General features: G+C 40.3%; 1 protein-coding gene across 1 annotated transcript in view; it reads right to left on the reverse strand.

Annotated features, from left to right (window-relative positions):
• Nucleotides 1-5051: 5051 nt before the first annotated feature.
• Nucleotides 5052-25966, reverse strand: part of DAP (death associated protein) — a 52494-nt gene continuing 31579 nt past the window's right edge. Inside the window, exons 3-4 of the mRNA XM_054164171.1 lie at nt 10470-10512; nt 5052-5989 (exon numbers count right to left, since the gene is read on the reverse strand). Coding sequence (XP_054020146.1) covers nt 5870-5989; nt 10470-10512 — 163 coding nt within the window. The 3' untranslated portion in view covers nt 5052-5869. The remainder of the gene's footprint in view (nt 5990-10469; nt 10513-25966) is intronic.

Raw genomic sequence — 25966 nt, forward strand, 5'->3', positions numbered from 1 at the left:
TTCTATATGCCCATACACCCAGTGTTGGCTTTTGCAGCAAAGACAGCTCATATTTATTTCTTTATGCTAAACTTCATAGGTTAAATGATTTTGAACTTTGTTAAAATATATTTGCATTTGCAGATTTTCCTCATCCAAAGGTCTCTCTCCCTTACAAAAAGATTCAAGGACATGTAGATTTACAAATCAATTAATTGTACTTTCAGTATATAATTAGGTAGTGAAAATTGAGGTCACTGAGCAGTATAAGAAATGTTCAGTATCCAGTTCTGAAATGATAGCTGTTTCTTTTCTCTCATATTCTAACCAGTTTTACAGAGCACAACTGAATCCTCTTCTGTGCTGATTCACTTGCTGTTCCAGTTTAATGCTTGATGGTTTTCTGCTTTAGTAACAGCTCCCATTTGCTGCAGATTTAAGTGTGCAATATTCCACCAGCATGTGCCCCAGTCTGCTGGTCTTCAAGAGAGAAAGCTATAAGACATTTAGCACTACCTTGTTAAAAACTGCTGCTAGGGACAGACCTGTTAGAAGCAGCAGCTTAGTGTGGAGAACCAGAGCTCCACTCAGCCCATACTTCTATTTTACTTCAGATAACAGATGTCAGAACAGAGGGAGGTGAAAAGAACAGGTCCATGTCCGCTCTGTCCTGCTAGCTCAGGACTACTGCCCTCACCACTCTCTCACCTTCTGGGTCTTCCATGGCAGCTGAAGACTCACATCCTTCCCTCATGAACCACTTCTGTGGGCTCTCCCTTTTCTCATTGACTGTAATCAGCACTAAGAGTCTCTTAGCAGGAATTCACCCTCACTGCAGAGTGATACATCACTTCAAAACTGAGGCCTCAGATTAGGTGTACTAGACTTCAGATACTCAAAAAAGCCAACACCAAGCAAAGTTTTCAGATACATACAGTAGGTTCACGTGGAAGTGGTAAAACAAGGAACAACTGGATGCCTATATGGACACATTCATGTGCAACCTGATTTAGGTGAACCTGCTTTAGCAGAGGGGGTCAGACTACATGATCTCCAGAGGTCCATTCCAACCACTACCATTCCGTGATTCTGTGATACCTCTCTTCTCTCTTCCGTCAGACCCAAACACTGGTGCACTTTTATTCAGAAAGGCAGTGAACATACCTGGGGTTTCAGTCGTGTCTGAAATAGAACAAAATACTTTCAGCTGCTGAAAGCATGCAGAGATTAGTAGCTAACTTTTGCTTTTCAGTTTAACTGAATCTGCTGTTCTGTATTTCCAGAGGCACTTCTGGTTTAAGAGGGAAGCCAGGCTGCTGTGCTCACCAGTGCACTCACTTCTCCACTTCTCCGTAAGAAAGTGATGCCATTATCCTTCTCAACATGGTATCAGACATCTATTGACACCTGAGATGACTTGTAAGAAGTTAGATACTTTCATAACCTGATGCTGGCTGAAAAATGTGACCAGCTTTATTCGCAACAGTATGAAAATACACCAGAAGTAATACGTGTGCCCTTGCTGTTGGCCATAAAGAGCTCACAGCCAGTTAACAGCCAAACAAATTCTGTAATTCTTAAAATCACTGTGGATTACAAATGGTTTTCTTTTTTTTCCTAAACCTACAGTATGCCAGCCAGTCATGTTTTCTAAAAATACCTTCAAAGCAAGCTGGGCAGCAGAGATTCTATTACAGGGCTTCTTTCAAGGTCACCTGCAAGATCTATGCTTCCAATGGCTTTAGTATCTGTGTTTTGCGAAAAATCATCAGCATCCACGCATGCTCATCAGCCCCAAGCAGAAAGAAATTGCATTCTCAGAAAAAGGCATTGCATGCTTTTTCTTAACTCTGGTCAACATCCTGAAAGGAAGTGAAACAGTCTTTGCAACAGAAATTACTTCTTCCTTCATGGAATGCTTTGCAAAACACAATCCATATATTTAATTGTCTTTATTTTGTGAGAGAGGAGGTTTGTGAGCAAATAAATTCAATTAAACCAGAGATTTGTCTTAATTCTTTACATCCATGCAGCATCTGACTGGCAACATCTCATCCTGCTGTAAAAGTAATTGTACTCTTACTGCCATCCTCACATTTAGTAAAATGCAGTTAACGTATCTTAATCCTATAGTTAAAGGCATTTGCCTTCACTTAAATCTCATTTTAAACTTGATATACCCAAATCTGAAGTGGACATAAGAAGTGGCTTATAAACCTCACACCTCCCTGCCCCATGAAGAATAAAGTTATTCAGAAGGGGCAAAAATGCATCTCCAGTCCATCCTCTTCACCTTGGGTATGAAACAGATTGCTGTGAATATTTTCGTTAAACAGCCAGGAGTATGTGATGATCACACTGCCTGGGATGAAAGTACAATACTGAAGTTTCAAGACATCCACTGACACAAGGGTAAACTGTTGAAGCTAGAAACAATTTCAAATTACTAATTATATATGCAATACTGCTGGTAGCAGGGCCATGGAACTTGGCATAATGATGGAGAACTTAATCAGCAACATACCAGATACCATGTACACGTGTTTTCACCAAATTTTAATAACAGAAGTAATTGTAAAAAAAAGGTAGTACATCATGTGAGTGCAGAGTTTAAGGATGTAAAACTGCAATAGTCCCTAAGCAGTAAACCTATTCTACCTGCACTGTATCACATGTATTTGTTGTCATTATGTACACACTAAATATAGGCTGCTCAAAGTATCAGAAAGCTTCCAGAAGCACGGTGGCCATTTCTCCTTACTCTTCTGTGAATTACAGGTGTTTTGGCAAGCACTATGCAATGTTAACTGTGGTTCTGTGAGAAGTTTGACGCCTTTTCTTCTCCTAAAAGAAAAGCTCTAACTAGAACAGCAACAGAAAATGTTAAGTTTAATTTCCTTCACCATACTGATTTATTATCAGGCTTAGATTCTACAGCTTCTCAAAGACTGAGGATCTCCAATCTCATAGTGGAAAACAGCAAACCCCATTTTAGCTGGTAACATCTAGTTTTAATTTTAAATGAGATTGGACTATCCAAACAGCCTTTCCACTATACAAACAGCCCGTAAAACTTCCTAATAAACCTTACCATTTATAAAATGTTGATTAGTCATGCAGTATTCTGTAATAAAATCCCATAAACACCCCAAACCCAAACCTACTGATTCACAGTGTTTACAGAAAAAAAGGAGCACACTATACAACTTTATGCTTTATTGTTGCATTATCTCTACATTGACAATTACAGAAAATTTGTTTGTCAATCATTTCAAGGTAACATCTGAGCATCTCCTGCATCTGTATGTTATTGTAACATACTTTAGAAGTATCAATAAGCCATCATAAGGAAACCAGACCCCTACTTATGATTCTTTACTTTGGGCAAGTTAATGCTTTGGTAAGGACAACTATGTACAAACATGGATACCTCCCACCAAGATATAATATATTTTCATACAGAGACCATTTCTAACCATATAACAATTCCTTGACTTTGAAAGCCACTAAAGCTATGTTGAGAGTTACACTCCCTTGTACAAACTTATATATCCATCTAACTAATCACAGACAAAGTTCAGGTGTATGCTGTATATATATATTACATTAACAACCAGGAGCAGTAATTAATAATTCAAAAGCATCCATGTTCCTAATTTTTAGTATCAGAATGCAAATGTCATGTTGCTTTCAGAAGCATTCCTACAAGCTGTTACTGGACACAGAGTAGAGCTACCCACCCCCAAGTAACTGTGCTTCTACAATGAGGTACTGCAGTTTTCTGTTGCAGTCAGTGGAGCTGAGAGTGATCCAGCTCATCTTGAAAGACATCTGCTCAAAGATGCCATAGTTAAACTCCACTGACTACATAACCATTGACTACAGCTGAAGTCTAGACACTATTTGAAATGGAGGCAGAAGACTGGGAGAGCTGGATTCTATCTATCTAGCTTACAAGCCAGCAGCTACCAGTACAAAGCAACTGCAATTATCTGCTTAGCTGCTGATGCAGCACACTGGCAGCTACTGGATGCACAAGCAATGAGATGCCCCTTTCCTGACTGCACACATTTCTGCCAGTGAATTACCCTGTACAGATATTTCACAAGGCTCAACAATACTACCTTTATGGAAGAGTTACTCATGTGTGAATCACTTCTACACTCACCAGTGGCTATGAACAAGGCCTTGGACATACCCATCAGAATATGTTAAAAATTGTGCATATTCTAATACAGAATAATTCTTACAAACAACACTTGTTCCTTAAGGCAAGTATGGTTATCTGATTAAACCAAAAATAAGCACTCCATATACAGATTGTACATCCTTTCTTTGGTGTAGAATAAATATATCCATGCATATTCTTTGCAAAACATTCTTTCCATTTCAAGCCTACGAAAAGATGAAAACACCAAGACCCTCTCATCTACACAAAGTAAGCTGTTATTCCAGTTGTGAAATGGGCCATGTTTCATGTGATTTTTCCCCTGCTGTTTTAAATCAGCTACTCCAAGAATAATTTCTTAATCTTCAGATATTAAAAACAAGTAATATTTTTAAAACTCTCCTCACTGGTCTTCTACACTGCTTGAACAGAATGAACTAGCAAAGCTCCAACTGACCCCAAACTTTCATTAACTTGCCAGGCGAGTGTTTGCAGCACTAGCTCTAGTACTCACTTTTTTTGATGTTAGTTTTATAAACCTGGAGGGTACTAAAGGCTCTACTGTATTTATAGTTGGTTAAAAACAGAAGCATACTTTAAAAAAAATAGGTGGATTGCTCAAGAAATATTTTTTTCAGGGATTCAGAGAGATGAGTTGCAGAAAGAAAACAGACCTAAGTGATTTTTGAACTGTGCAATCAGATGATTTAATTGTGGCCAAAACAAATCTGATTGCTCTACTTGAAAAGTAACATTTTATCCCTTGTGTCATTACTGTCCTTATTCATAATAATATGACTAGGAAAAAATAAGGTGTGCAACACAGGCTATGTCATGAAGACAAACACATTAACTAATGGTATCTCTTAATATCTCAAACTGTAAGTTAAAAAAAAACAAAAACAAAAACAAACCCAAACCATGTTTTTGGACAGTTCATTTTAAGTTCAATTCTGGAGGGTCCTGATCCTCTTCAGCTTGTTATTTGAACCATGAAATTATCACCACATTAAAAAAAATAGTCCCTAGTGAGACTCCTGAGATCTGCCGACAGCAGCAGTGCTCTCGTATTCTGACTTGCTTCCCTTCTCCATACCCACAGACTTTCAAATGGAAGAACCACAGCAAGTCTGTGTGAGTGTGAAGGAGTGTCAAGAAGATTCTGCTGGATTTTGGCCCACTTGAAAATGTTTTGGCGTTCTTTATCACCTCACTAGTTGAAATTAGAGAGCACTGGCACTAGGATTTAACACTGTAGGATACTGAAGGCTGCAAGGGTGCTATGTAATCAAGACAACCTCTGATTTCTATCTCAATGCACACAACAAACCCCTTCCAGATAGTAAAGGTAGCAGTGCTAAAGGGCTATTCCTCCTTACCAGCTTAACATAAAAGCTACATTAGCTATCTGCTATTGCGATGCCACAACTAAAAGTACACTGTTTAAGCTCATAAATCATACCATTTGTACTAAAATTTTTCTTGGAAATAAGAAAATCTTATTAAGCAATCCACCCCTGATCAGCAAACACTTAAAAGACAATTCTTCACCTGGGATAGCAACTGAACAATGTCTTCATTCTTATTAACCTTTGACAATTAAAGAAATCAGATATTATTTTAGAGATCAGTTTTATTGACAGCATGACTCCTAAAGGATTTTCATCCTCTCTTCAAAACTTAGTCACTGATGGCAGTTTGACCAAGATTTTGATGGAGAGCTCATTTGCGAGGCTGGTGGATGTGCTGTTTGACATGCTGTGGGTGAGGAAGCTTTTCCACAGAAGGATGTGGTTTCTGGTGAGCCACCTGAGCTGCAGCTGGAGGGAAGTCCTTGTCGCCCTGTTCAAAGAACACATCAGGAAAAATTTAAGAAATCTTCAAAGCATACTTCCCAGTGCAATGGTTGTAAGCTTTAAAAATGTAACAGGCAGATGGAAAACAATGGAAAATAGTGTTGCACGTTACTCTGCAGTTCCCCTGTACGCATTCTATCTTGCCATTCTTTTGGCCAGCTTCAAAATTTCTCTCTTACCCAAATTTCCCCTCTTCCAAATACACACATTCCAAGAATCAGCTCTGTATGGTCAGATGGCCTTGACCCGATTGCTCTTCACAAAGCAACCAGAAAGTAGAGACTATTTTACAAGTAAGTTAAGGCAGTGTGAAAAGCCACCTGCAGGAGAAAACCTGATGGAGGAATACCAGCTCTGAAGGAAGAAAGGCAGGATCTAAAACTATTTTTGATACAAATCATAGGGTTGGCTGGCCTTTAAGTTTGACATGCTCTTTTAACCAGGTCTGCTAGTATTAGTTTTCACATGCTGCTGTTGGGCAGGCTCAGTTCAGGTGCAGCCCTTTTGCCACATGATTACCACTGTAGTTCCAAGAAGATCTCAAAAAGCAATTGGAAACTGCTATTACCAATGCTCAGTGTCAGAGGAAGGAGAACAGTACCACAACTTGTCTCTTTAGAAACCGAGACAAGCATATTCTAAGCCTGAAATTTCTGGCATTCCACTGGCCCACAGAGGTAGGCTGTACAAAGCTGATGTCTCAGATGGTCTGTTTCACACCTGATCCCTTGTCAGTTTACCCCAAATTATTCTTTTCTGTTGTGATTTTTTTCTTTCAATCGTGATCATTAGGTTAACATTTTCCCACTTATTTCTCTACTCCACATTGCTGCCAATTTTCAAAGATCTCCTCTTCTCAGACTTGACACTTTCTGCCTATTTCTCCCTAATGCTCCTCTTTGCCTTTTCCATACCTCTCTGACCACTTGCACCTTGTTGTCTCAAAATGGGAGATGTGAATGCAGCTCTTCCAAGACTGGTGGGTACTGTAACAGTTGGGCAGAAGACAATCAGTCTGTAAATGTTAGTAGGAAATACCTATCTTGGAATCAAAGTAATCTAGAATAATGCAAGTTGGAAGAGACCACAGGATGTCTTTGGATCAACCTCCTGCTCAAAGCAGAGTTAGTATGAGATCAAACTCAACATTTTTAACCAATCAGGTCTTGAAAACATGGAAGGACTGAATAACCTCTCCATGCAACCTGCTGTACTGCCTGAAGGGCCTCACAGTGAAATGGGTTTTATTAATGGCTATTCAGGTCCTTGCATTTTAGATTGTGCCTGCTGTCTCTTGTGTGCCTGCCATGCACCACTCCAAACAGCCTGGATCCATCTTCTTGATAACTCTCTTTATAGATCCTCTAAGGTCATCTTGAAGCCATCTCTTCTCCACACTAAAAAAGTCCTATTCCCTTGGCCTCTCCTCCTATGGCATGTGCTCCAGTGCCCTGTCCACCTTGGTGACCCTCAAGTGAACTTACTCTGGTTTATTAAGACCTTTAATACACTGGGGTGCTGAAAACTAGATGAACTGTTCCATATGTGTCTAAAGTGCACTGAACACAGTGGGACAATCCTTCCTTTGATCTACCAGCTACCTTCCTGCTCATGCAGCCCAGGATGATGTTGGTTTTCTTGCTATCTTGCATGCGGCTCTCTTGTGTCTAGCTGCTGCCTTCCTTCTTCCAGCCTGGCCAGGTCCCTTTGAGTAGCTCTGCCCTCAGCCTTATTAACTGTTCTTTTCAATTTGGTGCCATTTGCAAACTGCCTTCTGTCTAATAAGGACATTAAACAGGACAAGTGATCGTATATACACCTCTGATTGACACTGATGAGAACTATTATATACCAGGAAACATGAAAATAGAATTGAGAAATTCTTCTGAGATCAAGAAAGCAATGTTAGGCTTTGCTTATTACATGGAGAAGAAATTCTGAAACATTTATGGACTACAAGGTCTTTCTGTGAAGACCTTCCTCCTAGGCTGGATGTTAGGAGGAAGGTCTTCACAGAAAGAGTGATTGGCCATTGGAATGGGCTGCCCAGGGAGGTGGTGGAATCACCATCACTGGAGGTGTTTAGGAAGAGACTGGGTGGGTGCTTAGTTGCATGGTTTATTTGATTAGGTGGTGTCGGATGATAGGTTGGACTTGATGATCACAAAGGTCTTTTCCAACCTGGTTAATTCTATTCTGAAATTAGGTATGGATTATGGAATTTTCTTTCCAGAATGACATAATTCAAAAACAAGTTATCTTACCAATACATTGAGTTACTAGTTTACTTCAGTGTCTCCTCTACCTACACTTCAGACAATGACTAACTTTTGCTGAGCAACAAGATTGAAATAGACAAACCCTTTCCACAAATTCAGAGGGATTTTAAATGGTTCTTATGCCAATAATGTTTATTCACTCTTGAATTTCATGTATTCATTTTATTTCTTATCTCAGCATACAGAAGACTTTCTATTTGCAAACTAAGGTAACTTCACATCCAAAATTCATTAGTTCATCACAGCTACCACATTATGTTTTGATTGCTATGTACTGCAAAAAAAACATAACCAAAACCAACCCTTAAGGACGCTGACTTGGTCTAGCAGAAGGTTTACCTGCCCGTGGCAAGGGGTTTTAGAACCAGATCATAGATTCACCAGAGCTGGAAGCAGCCTCTAATGATCATCTAGTTTAATCCCCCCTACCACCCCCACCATCCTCCCCCCACCTCAACAGCTCCTGCTCTACTACCACCATTTTTGCTCCCATCCCAGAGCCACAGGCAAGACCTTCAACCAGCCAAGATACCACACAGAGGAGCTCAGCCCCAGTAAGGAGGCCCAGCCAGCACCCGTGGATGATATTAGAGTGGTCATCAATGTTGTTTCCTACCTAACCGGGGGGCCACCAGGCCCCCCGGCCTTTGTTGTCACCACCACCATCACCCTGTGTGCTCCCTGGGCACTCACCGGCAATGAGAGGAGGATCCTCCAGCCCAGATGGGCTCAGCTTAGGGCTTCAGCCTTTCCTGGTGGTGATTAAATAGGGGAGTGGGTGGGGAGGGCAAAGTGGCCACACCTGGGGTGGGAGGAGACTTTAACAGAGCCCAGGTGCTCTGGGATTTGAGGGGTAAAATGGAGTGGAAATGGGGAAGACTGTGAAACCAGTGTTGTAGAGAAAGAATGGATATTAAAATAATGTTCAGACATGAATTATTGACTTTTTGTGACTGCTAGGTGTTTAATATGGCTGGTTTCAGGATAGAAAGAGTGATTGGCTATTGGAATGGGCTGCCCAGGGAGGTGGTGGAGTCACCATCACTGGAGGCCTTTAGGAAGAGACTGGATGGAGGGCTTGGTGCCATGATTTAGTTGATTAGATGGTGTTGGATGATAGGTTGGACTTGATGATCTCAAAGGTCTTTTCCAACCTGTTCTGTTCTGTTCTGAAAATGACAGGATAATTTTGGTTTATGTAGATTAAAAAATAAGCCTTTAGCTGGCTGAGGATAACTATAGCACCCTAACAAATAACTGATTAGCTAAAGAGCTGAAATACAAAATTAAAAAAATAGTTTCTTCCTATTTTGAGTCATTTGCATGCCTGTGAAACTGGGGGCCTGTGCTTTTTATAGCTGAGATTTCTTAAGTCACTCACAAAATATCACTACCTAGCAACTGTTAAAGTGCTATCAAAATTGCATTAATGCAGTAATTACTTAGAAGTAATTAGGTGTCTAAATGCCTAGATAGGTATCTACCTTAGTGCAATGGAGGTCCAGGAAATACATCAATGCCTGTCTACTACCCTTATGGGCTAGGGAAAATGGCATCAGCTTGCTCCTTCCAACACCATGACCTGACACAAACACAGCATTTTACAGTAAACTCTGTTACACACCCTAGTGATGTAAGGCAAAGGTACCCACAATAAAAACCCTGCCACAATGTAAAAGGCATCAATTACTAGTCATAAAATTAATGGCTAGTTGGTGCTAATTATTATGCTTATGAATTTCCAGGTTCTGCATGCTGTTAAAATCCAGGGAATAATGCCTTGAAACCTAATAGCAGTTGAAACAGTATCTTCAAACACATATCCTTAACAGGCAGGAGTGTCACTCCTCATCACAGACCAAGCTATAGCAGCAGGCTTAACATGCAATCTCTTTCAAAGGATGAATGCAGTAGTATCTAGCTTAGATATGAAAAGAAGATCCAATAAACTTACAGTGCTAAAATGTAAAGTAAAACAGTGGAAGTATTTTCAATAAGCAATTTCCATTTCACACAAAACCAAGAAGAATGCTCACAGGGTCTTCCACAAGTACACAAAATATAAAGCCTTTTTTCTCATAAAGAAGGAAGGGGAATTACAAAGACTAATTTTGTACAGATCAGTGGCGATTCTGAAAAGCCACATTAACTTATCTACGATTGAAAGAGATTTAATGATAATCTTACCCTAGCAATGGCTCCAGAGATGAACACTGTTGGTTTAGGTGGGCTGAAAAAAAAGAGACATTAATTGTACAAACTATTTAGAAGGTAAAAATGAAATGCACTTCAAACATGCAATGCAAAGAAAATGGTATTTTTGGCAATTAATGACCGTTTCAAACAGACAAAAAGAATTCTGCCGGCAGTAAAAGGCTGGTCCAACACCACTCTCTGCGTTATTTAAAGCTGAGAGTCTTTGTTTGCATTGGTGTCTTAATCCTCACATTTTATATATACACTGCCAGCAGGACTTCAGGCTTAGTCTATTTGTATTGCAACAATGAAAACTGAAGTTGGACTAAATTTACTGCTGTGATGGAGAATAAAATAAAATCCAAGTTTATAGCTGTCAGTCAAATGGATTGGGATTCCGAGCCTCAGAAAAAAAGCAGCTAGTACTTTAAATCATAGATTTTTCAAGCAGATACTTATCTATTCTATTACTGAGAAGGAGAATCGTTATCTGCAATAAAACTATTGTTAAAAAAACATAAAGCAAAGCCTGTCCTGCTCTTTTATTTGCAGACCTCCATCTCTGCCAACAGAAACTGACTTTCCTCAGGTAGAATTTGACATTGAAACTTTGTGAGCATGAGCCATCAGTTTCTCTGGGCTGCCAAGCTACTGATCACCTCTACATGGAGGCCAAAATGCAGCCACATCTAACAAGTCACACCTGTTGCCACATGGCATTGACACAGTGTCTAGGTTACAAATACTCAGCAGCTTCAGTAGTCTTCTGGGCAAGTAGAACCATCCATCTGCATGGAGTCTGCAGAAGGATCGAGATGAGGAGCTCCTTGAAAATCCCTGTATTAGATGTAATACTTATTTAAGAAAACCAAGTAACCTAAGGCATTCTAAAGGCAAGTAGAGCGTGGAGGTAAAGTTGTGATTCCCTCTAAGCTTGTCCATAATTGAGGACTTGGAGCAGCTTTGACCACGAGTGGGCCTCTATTCTGTGACATCACAGCTGATGTGATTACAACAATACAAAGCAAACACAAACAAAATTGTTTATTGGAGGACTGATACTGATAATTGTGATACACTTTACAGCTACACAGCTTGTAAAGATTTATTCATATGGTGTTACGAGATGTTAAGGTGACAAGCAGCACAGTATTAGACCTTGACATACAATGATCTAATCAATATTGCCTGAGTCCTGTTTAGATCACAGTACTCTACACAGTCTCTGAACACCCTAGGTATTTAACAAGACTCATCATATCTCCAGGAAATTTTTAAAGTCAGAACAACAGGATTAGAAACAGGGGGAGAAAGGAAGGAGGCTAAACTCTAAAATACCTCCATTTAAGAGTACCAGTGATATTTCTGGCAGTAAGAGAGAATATTACCATAGTTATATTAGACTTCTTCAATCTAATTGTCTCTTAGCATAAGTTAATAACAAACAGAGATCAATACCAAAACATTTTCATTTTATCCTAATTGTACTAAGCCAGTTATTCTGTTACAGTCTGAATGAGATTTCCTAAATGCAGAGTAACAAACTCAAAGAAACAACTCTAAGAAAACACAGATCGACTACAGTGGCTCGAGGTACCATTCACAGACTAACACCCATGACATTGTAAAGGAAATAAACAGTAAATGGAAAAAAAAGCCTGGCAAATTATTCTTCAACTGTATGTCTGGTTTTAATCATACTCCATTATTTGGTGGACATTGTATTATTAACAACATTGGACACTTAGAAATTCAGATCAGATGTGGGGTTTTTTCTTACATTCTTACCATGACCTTTTAGTGTTCACTATTCTCAAATGATGCATGAAGTTGAAATTAACATTTCCCCCAAAACCCCTGTATTTGCTGAACGTGCTATGGCTTGTCTGACCAGCACCACACCATTATCTGCTGTATTTCATACTTCTTGCTTTAAAAACAAGTAGAATGCTCCATGGTTTTGGACAAAAATGACAAACAGTAGAAATGTGGGGCATAATGATTGTTTCAAACAAGCTTTTCCTGGTACAAATTGCAAACATCTTCTCAGAAGCCCTAGTCTCCTGATCAAAATGTCAAGCTATTAATATTCATAGGACCCAAGCTTGCAAATGCTAAAGTTCACAACAGAGCTGGATAGAGTTGGAATATCTGGAACATTTCCATAGTTATATTTATTTATTTATGTGTTCTTTTGTCTAAGGCACTAAGCGGAATCATAGAATCATAGAATCAATAAGATTGGAAAAGACCTCAGAGATCATCAAGTCCAACCCATCACCCAACATCTCATGACTACAAAACCACGGCTTCAAGTGCAAGAATCCAATCCCATTTTGAACACCTCCAGTGATGCTGACTCCACCTCCTCCCCGGGCAGCCCATTCCAATAGCTAACAACAATTTCTGTGAAGAACTTTCTCCTCACCTCAAGGCTAAACTTCCCCTGACACAGCTTGAGGCTGTGTCCTCTTGTTCTGGTGCTGGTTGCCTGGGAGAAGAGACACTCCCACCTGGCTACAATCTCCCTTCAGGTAGTGGTAGACAGCAATAAGTTCTCCCCTGAGCCTCCTCTCCTTCAGGCTAAGCAACCCCAGCTCACTCAGCCTCTCCTCGTAGGGCTTATGCTCGAGGCTTCTCACCAGCCTCATTGCCCTTCTCTGGACATGTTCAAGTGTCTCAATGTCCTTCTTAAATTGAGGGGCCCAGAAGTGGACACAGGACTCAAGGTGTGGCTTAACCAGTGATGAGAACAGGGGCAGACTGACTTCCCTGCTCCTTCTGGCCCCACTATTTCTGACGCAGGCCAGGATGCCATTGGCCTTCTTGGCCACCTGGACACACTGCTGCCTCATGTTCAGCCAGCTGTCAGTTAGTACCCCTAGGTCCCTTTCTGTCTGGCTGCTCTCCAGCCACTCCAACCCCAGCCTATAGCACTGCAGATCCTATAAAGATCATCTTCATATTCAGTTAAGACTAAATCCAGGCTGAGTTTTATGTCTCATGCAGTACTGCAGAAGTTTTTTACCATTTTCCTGGTAAAAACTATACCAGCACTCATCTTGAACTCTGTGGTGAAACAACGTATTTAGCCTTGTTTGTATGCAAATTGTTCTGTGACTGTCTTTAGTTGCACTGCCTTAGGAACAGGACACTAATTAGGACTATCCCACAGGTATGCAGTAGACACCTGAACCCCTCACATTAACTCACCCAGCCATCACGTGGAACATCTGAGGAGGAAAATTCACTGATACATAGGGAAGAACCTAATGGGAAATGAGAGTTGCAGCTGGAACAGGCTTGTCCTTGCCTTTCACCCTTGTTCGTCTATTCCATGGATTTTTGACCAAACTTCTCTTGTTTTACGTTAGATTTCCAGCTTTTAAACAGAAAACCTAATGGAAAGGTTGACTTGGCTTTCAGCTCAAATGCCTCTACAGTTCACCCACAAAGATCTTTTACAGAAACCCTAGCACCCATTTCTGGTTGACTTGAGTTCCCACACTCAGCTGTGGGTACACATTATGATGAAGCTTCACCTCTCCACCTAACCAATTACAAAGCTGAAATTCTTCACTCCTATAGAAGACACAGACACACCAGCCTAGTATGAAGCACATCAATTGTTTTCCTTGGGCAAAAGACCAAAAGCTAGCCAGAAACACAAATTATTGAGTAGGTCTGTATTTATGTTCTGTGCTTTCACCCCAATTTTACCAGAAAACATCTTTAAAGATTTTAACACAGGAAAGATCTTTAAAACTTTAATATTATCAGTTACATCTGATCATCTGTAGAACCAGAATCAGGCCAGAGCATCTATAATCACACATCTATACTAATCAGAGAAAGGCCTGGAAAATCAGTCGCTGATTCACATGTTAATTTCATTCTTAATGAGAGAAATCTTTCCACAGATTAATTTTTTTTTTTGCAATAAATTCAGTTTCTACTGCCTGACTCTCAGATCATTGGCTTTTGCAGGCTCAGACTAGCTGCCAGGACCAAAAGTCCGTAATTGCACTCTGGGATTCCAATGTTGCAACACCACTCAATGTCTTTACCAAGAACATACTGAACAAAAATGGAGAATATGCACAAGCGATCACTGCTATTCTTGTAAGACACTTTCCAGTGCTTTAAATTCTAATGGCATTTTATGCAAAGCACAACCTACATTTTCAGGATTTTGTTAGCTGTGATGGTTGCTTTGAGGATATACTTAATCTGATGAAAATAGGTTTGACAGATGTTGTTTTGAAGATGCAGCATTGCTTTGTTTAGGCGTCAGTAAACAAGAAAGAAAAAAAATATTACTTTCTGACAAAAGCCTGGTTTTGTTTATACATACATGTGCTTTACAGTTATTTAATGCATATGTTTATTTAAAGTTAAATATAGCCACAGACAACATTGTGTAAGGAATAGCAACATATTTGCCAAGACTGATAAGTATGTCACTGCTTTCAAGGCAAATCCTTATTCTATTATAACATATGGAGAAAAAGAACACATCTGTCAAGATCTGAGTATTCAAAGAACTAACCCTGATTTTACATGTGTGATGCTGCTAAGAACAGCACCTGTTTAACATCAGACTATACTAGATTCATTTCTCCTGACTGTACTAAAATAAAATAAGGATTTTTATTATGTCCTGAGTCTTATCTTAAGTAAGATTCTTATCTGACATTGCAAGCAAATCACAAAGAAGATGGAATACATGGAAAACACATTAACAAGATGAAATGAGGCATTAATACTACTAAAATCATAAGACTTTACCTTAGAGAGACTGGATTAACTGAAGACATACTGTACAGAAAAACAGTGACATTGGAATTACTATGAAATATCCTACAGGCTGCAGTTCTGGGCCCCTCAGTTTAAGAAAGACGTTGACTTGCTGGAATGTGTCCAGAGAAGGGCAACAAAGTTGGTGAGGGGTTTGGAACATAAACCCTATGAGAAGAGGCTGAGGGAGCTGGGGTTGCTTAGCCTGGAGAAGAGGAGGCTCAGGGGTGACCTTATTGCTGTCTACAACTACTTGAAGGGAGGTTGTAGACAGGTGGGGGCTGGTCTCTTCTCCCAGGCAACCAGCACCAGAACAAGAGGACACAGTCTCAAGCTGCACCAGGGGAGGTTTAGACTGGATGTAAGGAAGAAATTCTTCATAGAGAGAGTGACTGCCCATTGGAATGGGCTGCCTGGGGAGGTGGTGGAGTTGCCATCATTGGAGGTCTTTAGGAGGAGACTTGATGGGGTGCTTGGTGCCATGGGTTAGTTGATTAGATGGTGTTGGATGATGGGTTGGACTTGATGATCTTGAAGGTCTCTTCCAACCTGGTTTATTCTATTCTATTCTATTCTAAAACATACAGAGGACAGATGTGTATTTATTCAACTGCATTTAAAATACAGAAACTAAATGGTTTTTTTAATTGATAGGAATTGCATAGATATTAACTATGTCTATGTATGCAGGGTAAGCATACACATGTGCAGAGGCTATGCATATATACATATACAGATCACAGAGATTCAGAGCTGTTTAAGAGTGGTCTCAAAAGCAGGAAAGAATGCAGCACATTCCCATGGAAGTGTAGGGGGGATGAATGCCTGCAGCCACTCTCCTACTTGGAGCATCTAAATTGCCTCCAACACCATTACCAGATGGGTTAGATCAGAATTTGATGCTGGCTCCCAGGAACAGTTGAATGGCAGATCCAATATGGAGAAAGAAATACATGGGTCATTAACAGCATGATCCAAATCAAAAGCCTATGTTTAGAGTTGACAGACTAGCAAACAGCACGATGAATAAGTATCATTCCTTTCCATGTGAACTTTAAAAGCTCCTGAAATGGAAAAGGGTATTATTGCAGCCAGTCAGTGTAGAAGGCTAGTGTTCCATGTTTGGTGGTGATCCAGAGAAGCAAAACAATATGCTAAGAAAAAGACTGAGGAAAAAGCAATGGTTAAAATAGTACCTCAGAGTCTATCTCATTTAGAATACTGCATTCAGCCCAGGAACACTCTAAGCAAAGAATTAGAGCAGAAATAAAGATGTAGAATAGCTGAGAGAGCATGGAGAACCTCCTCCATGAGGAATGAGCAAGAACTACTTGCACACAGTATACAAAAGAGCAGGAATATTGTCTCAATTTACTATCTTTGTAAGTAGAAAATGAAACTTGAAGAAAGTGGAAGACACACATTTAAAATTAATAGCAGATGTATTTATAATACAGAATTAAATACAAACCTCCTGAAAATAAGGCAACATCATAATCAAGAGCTTAGTGAGATTCAAAGACAGAATTATATATTTATATGACACAAACCTATTCCCATTCCCATCAGTTACAATGGAACTGGGTAAAAACTATAGGAATGCTGATGCTCCAGAGCTCACCTTATCCTTAAACTAAAGAGGATTATGAAGAAATCTCTTCTGTGCAGAGGTTAAACTTTTGTATGTCACTAGCCTTCAATTAAATATCGTAGGAGATTCTTTTCTTTGATACATCTGATTCACACAAAATTAATCTACGTGCCATAAATTAGGGTTCAAATATCATCTCAAGATTCCCATTACACCAACATTTGACAGAGGTTACCCTATTGTCCTGAGTTCCATGAGAACAGGGTTAATTTTTACAAGCTGAGAGGGGCCACAGCCAGGCTAGCCAAACTAAATCAGCCAACAGGATATTTGATACCATACTGACATCATGCCCAGTAAGGGGGTAGCTGGACTGGCAGGGGTGTGTGATTGGAGCAAGCTGCTGGGGCAGGACCAGGCAGTTGGGAGGTAAGCACTGCATTTTTTATCACCTGCTTTATACATTATTTCATCAGTATTTCTTGTTTCTTCTCTCTTTGTGTTGTTGTATTAAACTGTCCCCCATGGAGTTTTGCCTTTCTCTCCCAATTTTCCTTCCCATCCCACCATGATGTGGGAGGTAGGGGGGCAGTGAGTGAATGGGCTGCATGGTGCTCGGCTGTCAACTGGGTCCAAACTGTGTATTGCCTATATTAAAAAACCCCAGAATTACACAGGTGCAAGGCTTTGGTTAGGCTGGACAATTATTGTGTTTTGTTCTAACAAATTTTTAAAAATTAAATACATTAAAACTACATTAGGCTAATCCTGTAAGGAGGAACAATTCATATTTGTCTCTTCACATTCATGGGAATTAACGATACGTGTTGTCACTGGTGGTCATCTTCTGCTGTTCAAGCGTGCCTGGCAAACAGACATATGAAATCCATAAATAATAGCACAACGTGGTTTTCAAAGACTTATGAACTACAAATCATATAATAATTTTTATCTAAGAGTAACAGTGGAATTTGTAATTTGGTATTTCCTTCCCTCAAATAAATCATCCAGTGATGTCAGTTGCCTCTTGCTGTGGAAAGCAAAGGAGCAATTCCCGCAACAGGCTGTGAAGCAGAGAGGTACCTACACAGAACCCAGAGCTGCAGGCAAACCACCAGGCAAAGGCAGCTGGCAAACAGCATGGACCTTGCCCCTCCAGCATCCTGAAAGAGCAAGGACTTGGAAAATGAGCAGAAGCTTCCAGTGAGCAGCTCACTTCCAAATAAACATATCCTTCACTATTGTTAACAAATTGTTTAGGCAAGCAAAATGAAAAACATATCTTAAACAGTATGATCTACAATTACCCATTGATCTCCCCACTGTTCCCTAGTGAAAGTAAGATTTTCTATTTTCTACCTGGTCCTGGCATGATTCTCCAAATAGTCTGAGCAAAATTCCACCTTCAGTCAGCAAAACTTCAGATTTTAATCCTGCCCTTACCCCTCTGGAATGAAAATAATTTTGACTAGTTGTTCAAAACATCCAAGCTTAAACTTCAACCTTGGGAATTCATATTTTCTGGTTATGAAACATGAAAGCTAACTAGCTTTAATTTCAGTCTAATGCCTTTTAAAAGATGTCCAGATTCTCCTTTATAGCGGTGCTTATTTGAATTTATAGAGTTGTCCTTGATTTTGCCATTGTCTGCAAAAACAAATTCCAAGTTGATTAGAACACACTGAGATGATCAGAACCAAATTTCTTAGCAACAGAGTAAAAGTAACAAGCACACTCCTCATCAGCTTGCCTGAAATATTTTCCCATTGGTTATAACATATTAAAGTTCAGACAGAAGAAAATAATTACTCTGACTGACTAGCAGAGGGAAATATTCTAGCTGATTGCACAGGAACATATAGTATCTGATATTCTACGACAGTTTATCCAGATGAGCTCATTCATCTGCCATAGCTTTCAAACCTTTAAGATCACCACAGGATGGCACTGTTGAACCTCTGAGTATCGTGAACAGTAAATAGGGAACAAACTCCAAGAAATCCAAGTGCTGTGGTAAATACTAAACCAAGTTCAAGGCAGTGCTTCCCCTTGACACCTGATCTTGATGAAATGCAGTACGTATACAGACAGACAAACAAAAGCATACAAATACCTACAAACACTACTTCTGGAAAGCAGTTTTCTTGTTTGTGCCTGGATATACCGCATGACGTAAGATTCCACTCTGCTAAATTGTCCCTCTTCCTATGCAAGCAAAATTAATGCAAGTTTGAAGGAAGAACTCAATGCCCTATCAGGTGGTGGAGGAACCAACAGGCAGAGGTCCACTGCTGGACCTTGTATTAATGCAGAAGCTCTTGTGTGGAAACATGAAGGTAGAGAACAGCCTTGGCAACTGTGACCATGGCATGATAGAGTTTAATATCCTACAAGGAAGAAGCAAGGCAGTAAGCAGGATTGCAGCTCTGCACTTCAGGAAGGTTAACTCTGTTCTCTTCAAAGGCCTGCTTGGAGGAATCTTGTGAGCCAAAACTCTGCAAGGCAAGGGGGACCAAGAGAGCTGGTTAAAATACAAACATTACTTCCACCAAGCTCAGGATAGGTGCATTCCTCTGCATAAAAAAAAAACAAGTAGGAGAAGGACACCTGTAGGGATGGGCAAGAAGCTGCTAAAAAAGTCATGTGGAATAAAAAAGTTCATAGTATGTGGAAAAAGGGACTGGTCACTTGGGAGAACTGTAGGAATGCAACAAGGAAGGCCAAAGCCCTCTTCAGATACAGAATCACAGAATTAACAAGGTTGAAAAAGACCTTCAAGATCACCAAGTCCAACCTATCACTCAACACCATCTAATCAACTAACCCATGGCACTGAGTGCCTCATCCAGTCTGTTTTTCAACACTTCCAGGGACGGTGACTCCACCACCTCCCTGGGCAGCCCATTCCAATGGCCAATCACTCTTTCTGTGAAGAATTTCTTTCTAACATCCAGCCTAAACCTCCTCTGGCACAGCTTGAGGCTGTTTCCTCTTGTTCTGTTGCTGGGTGCCTGGGAGAAGAGACCAACCCCCACCTGGCTACAACCTCCCTTCAGGTAGTTGTAGAGAGCAATAAGATCTCCCCTGAGCCTCCTCCAGGCTAAGCAACTCCAGCTCCCTCAGCCTCTCCTCATAGGGATTGTGCTCCAGACCCCTCACCAGCTTTGTTGCCCTTCTCTGGACATGTTCCAGCAAGTCAACATCTTTCCTAAACTGAGAAGCCCACAACTGGACCCCAGAACTTTCAGCCATCAATAAAACCAACAAAACTATCCCTTCACTTGACAGTGTTCTGGGCACAAGAAATCAAGGCAGGGAGTTCAATTAACAGGATTATTCTTTCTCTGTAGAGCTGGTGCAGAAATACTGGGCAAAATTAACTCTGGCCAAGGATGTAAAAGTAGTAAGGGCTTCTTCACCTACTCCAGTGGCAAAAGGAGTAATAGGGAAATTGTGGGCCCACTGCTGAACAAGGAGGAAGCCCTCGTAACAGGATACAGAGAAAGCAGAGTTACTGAGTGCCTTCTTTGCTTCAGTGTTTACTGCTAAGATCAGCCCTCAGGAATCCCAGTCCCTGGAAGTGAGAGAGAAAGCCTGGTAGAAGGAATACTCTCCACTGGTCAGCAAGGACTGGGTTAGAGATAATATGGGCAAACTGAACACCCACAAATCCATGGGCACTGATGGGATGTACCTGCAAATGCTGACAGAGCAGGTGCTAGTAGTGCTAGTAGTTTCTTTTCAGTGGTGTCTTGTGATAGGACAAGGGGCAATGGATATAAACTGGAACACAGGAAGTTCCACCTCAACATGAGGAAGAACTTTTATTTCTGTCAGTGTCACAGAGCACTGGAACAGAATGCTCAGAGAGTTTGTGGTGTCTCCTTCTCTAGAGACTTTCAATACACATCTGGATGCATTTCTGTGTGACCTGCCTTAAGTGATCCCTGGGCAGGAAAGTTGAACTTGATGATCTCTGGAGGTCCCCTCCAATCCCTACTATTCTATGATTCCATGAAATTGTAATGACTATTTGTTTTGCCTGTCACATACAAGCAAATTAGGTCTCCTGATCTTTTAAGGAGGCAGTCAATCACTGGCCATCACATTTAATGGCAGCTGATTGACGTTCATTGTTCTCCCATTCAGTGTCAAGGTATTGCATGCTATGGCCTTAGGAATCACACCAGCCTCTCATTCATCTTTGTTTTTAGTGCATGTGTTAGCCATAGAAGAAAATTATCTATGAAAAATATCCACCATTGATCTTACCTATATTGTTATACATCACGTTGCTATGAGAGAGTAAATTTCATGCCTTCTTCTGACAACAAAAGGGAGATTTAAGTGGACTCAGAGGATTTAGAAATAGTCTCTAAGTCTCCCAATGCAGGTTCATTTATTAGGTTTCAACCCTGTTATCACAGTACCTACGCTCTTAGTGAACATGAATGACTAACATCTCACAGGCAGTGATTTTGGCACTAGCTCACTTAATATCTGCAGCCACTTGACTGGAAAAATGAGAGCTCTGAAATCTGACATAAAGCAGGGAGTACTTAAACGGTGACACAACACAAAGGAAACTCTAAAACAAGGAATGAACTAGGATAGACTTTAAGTAGGACTTAAATGCTAAATTTGCAAGACAGCCAGCAATGACCATGGTGCAAAGGGGAGAGAGGACCAAGTATTTCACATATTACTCGAGTGTTGAAGTATATCCCTGTGCATGTTCCCATCACAGTAATACACTTCCCTAACGAGAATTATCATGACTGTGGGCCTGCACTGCAATGTCTCAGCTACAGAGACACGTTAGCCAGTTGCAGCACTGCTGTAGATCCTCCTAGCAGATGAAAATTGGAGTGGAACTGAGAAAATTACATGATATTATAGTACGAATACATGACATCAGTGCAATGAAGGAGACATAGAAGGTAGAAGCTAAAGAGGTGAAAATCTCACTCCTGCCCAGGTGAATAAGTGTTTGTCTCAGAGACACAGAGCAGGGACCCAGAATTTTGTAACCTTTCCTGTTCATACCTAAATCTTGCATTCTGATATCTCAAGCCATCAATCATTCAGTAGATGTGCAACTTTCACTCCTCTACTGCTTCCAACAATTTCAATACTGTTTCTTATTATCCTGAACTACAAATATGCATTCATGTGTCTGCATAAATATTACATCTGCCACAACCACAGCACTATTTTGAGGAGTCTTCTCAACCCGATTTTACACAATGAATTCTGCATGATTTCTGTTCTGCAGTCACACTCTACTGTTACATGAAGATCTCCAAAGAAAATGCAGACTAAAATAAGGATTATTTTTTTTCATGTCTATGGCTGTTCATGGCTCCACCCACAGTAGAACAGACCATGATGAAGTTCTTACCCATTTCAATAGGCTATTCCTGGAAAGGCTCTGAGCACAATAAAGGGCATTGGGGAAGGTCATGAAGACACTCTGATAATATCAGGTCCCATACTGAACATTTTATGAGCTGGTTTTATTGGCCAGGAACTTGCTTTAGTTCAAACCTTGCCAAAGTTATCAACACAATTCTCCCTGTTCTCCAGTGGCAAGTGGTAACCTTGAATTCTTCTAAATTCAGACATAGAAAAGATTCTTTAAGTATGCAATCTTAGATTTAGAGCTCATAAAGCAATAGAAGACAGCATGAAGAATGTTTTCAACTTAACAGCTTACTTGTAATTGCAAGAAACCTCCTAACCCCTAATAAATTTAGCACAGCTAGTTTTTTAATGTGACAAGGAAGAAAGTTCTATAAAAAGGATTCAGATAAGGGTGCATCTTTGTTTAAATGAACTTTGAGAAATCTAATTTCTTTACAGAGAAACTGACTTCCATTGACCTGTGCAAAAGCAACCCTTTAATTTATCTTATACCATTATTACACTTCTGCTAATTGTGGTTAGCAGCATCTTCATTTTCCACCTAGAATCATCCAATCACCTCAACACCAGCAGAACAAGCACGCCTGGTAGGCTCACGTAACAGCTGGGATAAACAGCTATCCTCCACACACTTATAACTTCTGCAAGATGGCAGCTAGCTACTTGAAACACTGCCTTCTACCATACAGAACGGGGTTAGAGTAAATTTTTTTCTGTGTACACACACGGCTCTCCTCTTTCACTTTGTTTCTACAAGACAAATAGAGGAGTCTCTCAGAAGAATGAAAACAAAACAAGTGTGCAGAGTCTCAGCTGAATTTACAGTTATACAGCGGCAATACCGTAGGTACTTTATACTGGTAGTTTATACTTGTATTTTATACTGGTCTTTTCTGTACAGAGCACAAGAGCAAAGAAAAAAAGACACTAAAACTGACTCACTTTATCCACTACCTGCTAGCACTGTTCTGGCTAGAGTGCTGACCAAAGTTACGTTTCTGTAGTTCCAGCTGCAGGGTGTCCTTGGTAAGAACATAAGTCTTTCCAAAACAACTGCCCACTGGTAGTACCCCTGGCCACTGTCTGTACGTTGTAACAAGTGACAATATAATAATGGAGCTGACTTAAGAAATCATTAGCCTACTCATCTTTGAGAACAGGGACACTGGACACAAGTAAAATGTACTTCTTATTAGATGTACTTCTTAAGTGTACCTAAGTACATATAAACAATTTAATTAATAGGTTTTTATTTGCTACTGAATGAGGATATACCTTTTATAGAAGTCTATTAACATGCTAATGCAGAGATCTCTCCTGATTCAGAGGTCATTCCTTATGTACCTTGAGTACTGTGTCCAGTTCTGGGCCCCTCAGTTTAGGAAGGATGTTGACTTGCTGGAACAAGTCCAGAGAAGAGCAACAAAGTTGGTGAGGGGTTTGGAACATAAGCCCTACGAGGAGAGGCTGAGGGAGCTGGGGTTGCTTAGCCTGGAGAAGAGGAGACTCAGGGGTGACCTTATTACTCTCTACAACTACCTGAAGGGAGGTTGTAGACAGACGGATGTTGGTCTCTTCTCCCAGGCAAGCAGTACCAGAACAAGAGGACACAGTCTCAGGCTGCACCAGGGGAGATTCAGGCTGGATGTTAGAAAAAAGTTCTATACAGAAAGAGTGATTGCACATTGGAATGGGCTGCCTGGGGAGGTGGTGGAGTCGCCATCACTGGAGGTTTTTAGGAGAAGACTTGACGGGGTACTTGGTGCTGTGGGTTAGTTGCTTGGGCGGTGTTGGATTGGTTGATGGGTTGGACGCGATGATCTTTAAGGTCTCTTCCAACCTGGTTTATTCTATGTAGTTCAACAGTAATGGAGTCTCAGTATGTCAGTGTCAAAATGAATCAAAACATGTAACAGTGCAATCAGATTTTCAAACAGTTAGAAAGTGGAAACATTAATTGTCACAATAACTGCACCTTTTATACTACACACAATCAATTGTGTAGACTTATAAACACTATACTGCAAGACTTTTCATAACGTGTTATGACTACCATCATATTCTTCTCAAATTTTCACATTTTGAGTAAATATTTTGCAAATACAAGGTATTTCCACTGCAAAAATGTATTTCCCATTATCTCTGGGTTCCTTTAGATTTTCTGACATCCTTTCCCACCACCACAACTGCCCAGTCTGCAGAGACACACAGCTAAACATACATAAAATGATGAGGTTTTATTTCAAGAATTCAGTATAAAACACATGCCCCTTTAGATTTCACTACAAAATCAAGTGGTTATAGAGAGCTCAAGATCTGCAGGTGCAAGAACCAGAGGAAATTTCTTAATGGTACTTTTTGGCAGAGGGTACAGAGGAGGTAATGATCTGTCAGCCTATCCAATCTCTCCACCTCTACCTATCTCTAAAAGCCTCTTAGCCCCCAAGGGCTAGTTCCCAAAACAACAGGTTTTTTGTTTTTAACAACACCACATGAACTCTGCACAATGGCAAGCTAATTACCAAACTATTTTCTAAAGAGTGATGACCTTGGAAGGCACTTCAAAGCTGGTGCTTTGCTGAGAAAACATCTCTGTAACTTACAGCATATGCTTCATAGGTAAATAGAGAAGATCATGAATTTGGACCTTAGAGCAACCAAATTTTGCTGTAGGCTGGAGACTCCTATCTTACTTATTTTAAATCTTTATATAGAAGAAGTCCACAGAGACATACCCTAGGCACCCAGATAACAGCAATGCTATTCCTGCAACATAATGTCCAGCTGCCAACTGAAGTTTAATTTAAAATTTCTCTATCAAAGGGAGCTCCTACAGCTACTTTAAGTTGCAAGGAGAAATTCCCACAAATTTTACAGCAGTGATCCTGGTTCATAAGTAAAACACACCATGAGAAGAAGAAAGTAAAAAGTGTATAGAAGTTCTAAGTGGGTAAAGAAGGCTTTGTTATGAAGCTCTGCTGTGAAGAACAGTTAACACTTCTTGATGCTACAGAGACAGGATAACAGCACAATCCAAAGTTCAAAAAAAACATGGTGCAATCATGCTACTTGATACGTGAGTGGAAGTAAGAAGAGAAGGGCCCACTCTTCCCAAGGACAGACATTTCAAGAATTTTGTGATTACGGGGTTGAAGTACAGTAGGAGATGAAACTACAAAGGCAAAAGGACTGAAAGGATGAGGACAGGAGAGGGAAAAAAAAGGGAAGGAAAAAAGAATATTCTCTCCTTTGGCAGGGCTGCTGAAAAAGAACCATAAAAAACTTCCTAAAACACAGCAGAATTATAAGCTCCTATGACAGACCTAGATGACAGGTCAGAGGAGACATTCAGGGACATGCTTCATGTAACAAGAACTAGGTACCTTGTTTTGCACACAATGGTAATACTAGAGAAAGCACATGAATAGACAATGGAAAAATGCCATTGATTTGCCCATGAAGTGCTTTGATGCAGTTAACGCAGGGTACCAGTAACAAGCATGTTGCCACAGTTTACTGTCTCAACCAGACGAAGAGCTCAGCTATGGCCTTGCTAAGTGCACAAAGGGAGATGACACGGGTGCACAAATATTCTCTCCTCCCCTTTTTCTGTGTGGGTAGGCTAACTACAGTCACACATATGCAATTTGCCCTAAAACATTTTATTAATCTCAGA

Source organism: Dryobates pubescens, chromosome 9 (genome assembly GCF_014839835.1).
Source record: "Dryobates pubescens isolate bDryPub1 chromosome 9, bDryPub1.pri, whole genome shotgun sequence".
Taxonomy (NCBI): domain Eukaryota; kingdom Metazoa; phylum Chordata; class Aves; order Piciformes; family Picidae; genus Dryobates; species Dryobates pubescens.